The sequence below is a fragment of the Toxotes jaculatrix genome, chromosome 2, assembly GCF_017976425.1.
Source record: "Toxotes jaculatrix isolate fToxJac2 chromosome 2, fToxJac2.pri, whole genome shotgun sequence".
NCBI classification, from domain to species: domain Eukaryota; kingdom Metazoa; phylum Chordata; class Actinopteri; family Toxotidae; genus Toxotes; species Toxotes jaculatrix.
Window position 1 is genome coordinate 3,636,509 of NC_054395.1, and position 6,630 is coordinate 3,643,138.

At 39.8% G+C, this 6,630-nt stretch overlaps 1 protein-coding gene across 1 annotated transcript; it reads right to left on the reverse strand.

Annotated features, from left to right (window-relative positions):
• Positions 1 to 727: 727 nt before the first annotated feature.
• On the reverse strand, positions 728 to 1,672 carry LOC121199206 (olfactory receptor 11H2-like). The gene has a single exon (XM_041063690.1). The coding sequence runs from the start codon at positions 1,652 to 1,654 to the stop codon at positions 728 to 730; it is 927 nt and encodes a 308-aa protein (XP_040919624.1). The 5' UTR covers positions 1,655 to 1,672.
• Between the last annotated feature and the right edge of the window lie 4,958 nt (positions 1,673 to 6,630).

The following is a 6,630-nucleotide window of genomic DNA, read 5'->3' on the forward strand; positions in this document are numbered from 1 at the left end:
ACAAAACCAAAGTTCATTATGTTTTTGAAATTTGGTTCTGTTATTGGTTCTGTCTCAGTTTCTGAGTTCTACTTTTGCTGTCCCTAATATCAAGCCTGAACCGTGGCCTGAAAGTCTCTTTATAATCTTCAAATTGGTGGGGAAAAAAATCCTGGTTTTACCAAAACACTGCAATGTCTGTATATTGCCTCAAGCCCTGTGCATTGTTGTTGCATGTCAGGCCACCCACTCCCATCTAATCATGATTCATGTGGCTGAAACATTTCAACAGTATAGACCAGTATCACATCTCTTAAACCCAGTATCACAAATGTTGTCAAAAGACAACATCTATCTCTCCACTCCAGCCTTTTCAACAAAACAAAGTAAAAAAAACCAACAACCGTAACACATTAGAAATATAAGACAAACCTTGACAGAGGTAGTTCAGAGAATTTCTCCCCCTGCAGAAGGTTTGAGTTCCCATAACTGACAAATTGAATTGAACAAAAACATGTTTTTGAATAACTGCAGCACAGCGATTCATCTCTTCAATGTTCAAAATGAAGATACAATTACTGTTTCCATGACGAATAGTAAAGATGATCTTTATACTTTGGAAACAAATCTTTATATTAAATACCTTCCAATGATCAGAACTTTCACATCTCTGCATGATTATTACAGAAAAATGACTGTACATTAGCATCACTAACACCACTGTTACTGTAGCATCACTTTGAATAAATTAGATGACTTTGGTTTGACAGAACAAACTCTTCAGGTGTTTAGATATTTCTTTCATTTTTAGTCCATATATAATTGGATTGAAGAGAGGATGATACAGAATCAACTGTAAAGTCATAATTAAACGTGCAGTTTTTGGAAAATCAGACCCCAGTCGAACTATAATAATATCATATGCACATAAACAGGAGTAACTGAATAAAACCATCAGGTGAGGTAAACAGGTCTGTGCAGCTTTTTTCCTCACATTTCTACAACTTTGATAAGATATTACAAGTATCCTAGTATATGTAAAAAGTATGAAGAGCAGAGGGAGAAGTGCAGTGATTATCACACCAACAACACCAAATATAGTTCGTGCCCTTGAACTCACACAGTGGAGATTGTAAAGTGAGTTGTTGCAGATTATTCCATCTAAAATTAAATTACACAGTTTCACATCTGCACTCATTATAACTGGAACTGCAATCTCACAAACAGGTATAATCCAAGATAAAGCCAAAAAAATACAAACAGTGTTTTTTCTCATGATAGTTGGATATTGCAGAGGTTTACATATAGACACATACCTGTCATAGGCCATGGCTGACAACAGCAAGAATTCTGAACATCCTAAAGTATAAAATAAATAAAACTGAAGGAGACAAGCAGAATATGATATGATCTGTTTTTCAGATAAAAAGTCAATTAACAACTTTGGGTAAATATTAGTGCTGAAAACAACAGAGTTGATTAACAAAGCTGCAATGAAAATGTACATAGGCTCATGGAGGTTTCTGTGAATCCAGATGAGGCTCACAATGGTGCAATTAAAGCAGATGATTAAAATATACACTGTAAACACGATCAAAAAATAAAGATATCTGTATTTATACACTTCCACATGCCCACCAAATGTTATATATGTCACATTAAATTCATCATCCATTAATGTTGTCTAATACTAATAAACATTAAATGATAGAACAGGCAGATTGAATAACCAGCAAACACTAAGGAAACTGAAAAAGAGCTCTCATTTTCCAATAATCACTAACATCCAACCTGTACTGGAGTGTCCTATTCATTCACAGATACCTGACCTCAAGATGCACTTGGTGTATGTTCGTCTCCAACATTCAGAGACTGAACAGTTAAAGACTGTGGAAAGTTCTTATTAGGCTGCTTTAGCCTCCACGGATCTCATTAAATAAATAGATTCTAATATGTAAAGAACTTCCTCAAACCCTGGAGGCCTGAAGTCACAGCATTGTTCGATCTCTTTTACTGGACGTTTGCCTCATTATACAACATTACACTTCATTACACTGAACTTCATCACTATGGAAATAAGATATATTTTTTTCTACCAACTGCTGTTCTCTTTTTTTGAAAATAATATAAACTATAGTAACAGTAACTACGTCCACGTCAAATGAACAATATCAAATGGACAATACATGCGACCAACCTTCCTCAAGGTCAAATAGGATTTTCCCCAAAGAAACTAGAAGATGGCAAACTGTTTCAGTCCATGAACTAAATAGATTGTTGTGGCAAGCACAAAGACTAGAAGAGCACTCTTTCTCACAGAGAATCATTCCAACACATTTTGTAGTTTATTTGACACAATGAGAGAGAGGACCTCAGGTAACAAACCTGCAAATACCTGCATCTGCAAAATGTTGAGGATACGACAAAGAGTTTCAACACTTCTCTCCATTGTGATCTTTAATCAAGTAAAGCAACAACTGGGTGGTGTGAAGCATGGCCCATGGTCATCCATGAAAAAGCAAACCCAAATTCTGGCATCTCATGGTTGGTATGGTCACCTCACACAGATAAATACCAGTACAATTATGCACAGTAATCCTCACTTTGACATTAAGAAGCTCATCAGATGAACAGAGAAATGTTGTCAAATTAGAAATTCTAGTCCAGTAATTTGGTTTCAGCGATCTCAAGCAGAGTCATGTTGCTGGTAACCAAATTGACATGAAGAAATATCATGTCATTGTTCATTCATTCTTTCTGTTACCATTATTTCCCTACTTCTCAACCAGCAATCACAAGATCCTAAGCCCAGAGCTTCCCCACCTGGCACCTTGAACAATCAGAACAAGCTGCTAATAATGAGACAAGGATGAGGACCCTCACTGGCTTCCCACCAAAAAATGCAATCTGTTCTGTTTGCAACAAAACCAGAACTAATGCCATTGGGGATTAAAACCTGGGATAATTGCTGCACTGGTTGAAATTTTTAATTGGTATGACTATGGCAAAAAACTTGAGCAAGTTGTGGAAACTTGAAAAGGTCATGTCAGCTACAACCAGTACAAATTTCAGTAGACTGATTCACAGGAGTGAGAGAGAAGGCGTCTGTTCTATGCTAAAATCTGCACATGTAAAGGTGACTGAATTAACTGCCGCTTGTGCAGCTAATTTCATCAGTAAAATTGCTCAGAAAACTGGAACATCTCTACCCAAATGTTCCTTCTTTTTCAAATGAAGAGTACAGAGTTTCCATATGATATGTATTTTACTTCTGACAGCTTTATTGGCCTTTTACAGAGGGATACATCTGTCTCAAGAAACATCCTCTGCTCGTATCCCAAATGAAATGGTACCAATTGATGCAGTATGAGCAAGAAGCTAAGTGAGAGTAAGAATTGATGCAAAAACAGATCTAAATGCAACTGTGGATTCAGACCTCCAGAGTTTGATAAAGATGTTTACATGTTCCTCACTCAAAGTGGAAAGTTTAATGAGATCCATGGAGGGTGACACTGTCTGATGAAAACATTTCACAGGCTCCCACTGCTAACTCTATGAATTTTAGACTTGAGTGTTGTGAGGGTCTAATCCTGCAGAGGGAAAACTCAGACCGAGTGTTGTGAATCAAGTCTTTAATTTCATGCAGCATGGAGAAGAGACATACAGTTCACAGTGTGTTCTGCAGGATTAGACGGCTGAACAAGAGAAAATGTTTTCAACGGTGCCAAATTGTTTGTGGGCTCAGAGTAAATATGATTTTGGTGACATACCAGGAGCATCACCTGTTATTGTTCAGGCTAAATCAACTTCTAGACCATGTAAAAAATCCACTCAGCCCTGAAGCTGTTGAAGGCATTGCACCTGTCATAAAGTCTCTTGTAGAAAAAGGTGCCATTGTGGAATGCCCAAACTCACCATGTAACGCCCCCATCTTGCCTGTTAAAAAGCCAAATAGCAGCTGGAGACTGTTATGGCGGCGTGGGGAAGCGGCCAAGTAAACAGGCAAAACCCAAATGCAGAACTCAGAGACAAGGAGGTGCTGTGTACAGTCTTTATTGGAATAACGGCGTGGTGAGGGGAAGTGTGGCTTCTCTCAGCTGAGGTAAGGCGAAGTCCGTAGTGGAGTGATAATGGGTGGAATGGTCGATGGAGCGTGGGAAGGAGGCAGGTGTCCGGGGATGATATTTCAGGCGGTGCAGAATGGACAGGTGATCCTAAAGAACGAGACGAAGACAGGATGAGAATAGGAATGACGGCTGGAATCAAAACACGGTAAATAACTAGTACAACACTTTTAGAGCCAACGTGTCTACCCGGGACGTGGTCAGACGAACTGGCGACGACAGGACTGAAGAGCTGGCTTAAATCACCAGTCGGAGGTGGAAGGCTGATGAGTGACTCAGGACAGCTGTGTCAATTAGGGAACGTGACGTCCCCACACTCCATCCTGGCGAGAGAGCCACACACCTACACACACCACAGACCAAACAGACAAACGAGGACAAACAACCCACACAAGGCAGGGGATACACAGGACACAAAAGGAAGGAGGAGGGAACCCTGAACTAACCCTTAACAGAGACTAGTTCAGGACCTTAAGTAATGAAGCTGTCCAACATCCAGCTCCGACTGTGCCAAATGTAGTAACATTGATGTCACAGGTGCCAGCAGATTCTTCTTGGTTCTCTGATACTGATTTAGCAAATGCACATTTTAGTATTCCTGTTCATCCTGACTCATTCTGGTTTGCTTTCACTTTCAAAGAGAAAAGGTACACATGGACAAGAATGCCACAAGGGTTTGCTTCCAGTCCTACCCTGTTTGCTGTCGCAGTAGCAGAAAACGTACCACATTGGCAGCCTACGTGTGGTAGTACACTACTGTAGTACAATATGTGGATGATCTGTTAGTGTGTTTTCCATCACAAGAAGCCAAACTGACACAGTGTCTTTGCTTTGTTTCCTGGCAGAAAATGGTCACAAGGTGTCGAAAAATAAACTACAGTTTGTTGCACAATCAGTACGTTATCTTGGGCATATAGTTACTCCAGACGGTCGTAAATTAGGTCCAGACTATTCTGGATATTCCAAAACCAAAAACGAAAAAAACGATGTCATTCCTAGTGTGGCGAGCGAGGGAGATGAGATAGATATGATGGGGGAGTGGTAGCAGGTAGCGGATGGTGTCACCACAACACCCAACTAAGAGCAACCTAAGAAGAACCTAACCTACGAATTTCGCCCAAGGAAATAGTTATAACCAACTGTACCAACTTCAAGGCACCCAGATTCGTTTTACAACGGGCAGAGATGTGGTTGCATGGCAGTAATCAATATGTACTTTATTTCAAAATTGTATTAAAATACTATAAAACACCATTCACACACAGGAGACGTGACAGGAAAGAGGGGGCCCTATCAGGGCTGAGGCAGCTGAGTGGAGTCACTCCCAACACAGGCAAACAAATGACTAATATACAAACACTAACAAAGAAACAGTAAACCAATGCTTACAAATTAATCAAAGCACTAAGAATATCAATAACTAAACACAACATAAAATTGTTGTCACAAGCAAAAGAAACAGTCAGAAAACAAAAAAAAAAAACAAAATCCAACTGAATATCAGGGCTAATTGTATCACAGAACGTCAAAAATTAAACAAGAAAAGAAAGAAAAAGAAAAAAGAACAAATAAAGGTAAAAGGTGAAACATCTCATCCTGCTACACTAGGTTTAGCAGGCTATTGCCACCCATGGATCCGTGATTTTGTGGAGATCTCCCACCCCTTGTATGACATCACTCATGAGGGAAAACATTTGGCCGTGACTGAATGTTTGACTTGGACTCCTGAGGCAGAAAGAGCTTTTACTGACTTGAAACAAGCTCTAGCTAGTTCTCCATGTTTAGGACTTCCAGACTTGATTAAACCTTTTAATCTCTTTGTTTCTGAATGCAATGGTTTCATGTTAGCAGTGCTTACACAATCTCATGGTGAAAAACAACGACAAATAGGGTACTACTCCAAACGACTTTCCACAGCTGAAAGAGCGATGGTGGCATGTTTAAGAGCTGTAGCAGGGGCCACTGAAGCAGTTTTAGCCACAGCTGACATTATTGCTATGTGTCCACTTGTTGCCCATGTTCCACATGCTGTTCACTCTTTGGTCCTACAGGTGAAAACTGCTCACCTCACCCCAGCGAGAATACTGCATTGACAAAACATTCTTTTACTATGTCAGACAGGGCTGCAAAAGCTGCTGCTCTCTCACCTGTCTCCCCCACACTGCAGATGCCTGTCTGTCCAACATGATGTTTTTTCCCTAAATTCTTTGCTTCAAGCAGGAGCTGATATGCGTGAAAAATCATTATGGAAAAGGTGTAAAGAACTACCATCTGGAGTCTGGGTTGACACAAATGGTCTCCCAGTACTTCCAAGATCCATATTTCCCTTTTTAGCAAAAGTTACACGTGAACGTGAACATTTGGCAAGAGGAGGGATGATGGATATTGTAGATAAATTGTGGTATGCTCCAGGGTTTTCCACTTTTGCTTATAGTTATTGTAAAAAGTGTACAGTCCCCTCCAAAAGTATTGGAACAATGAGGCTGATTTCTTTATTTTTACTGTAGGCTGGAAACATTTGGGTTTG

Coding starts and splice junctions, on each gene's coding strand:
- LOC121199206 (XM_041063690.1), bottom strand. CDS start 1,654: ATGGATGATGAATTTAATGTGACATATATAACATTTGGTGGGCATGTG.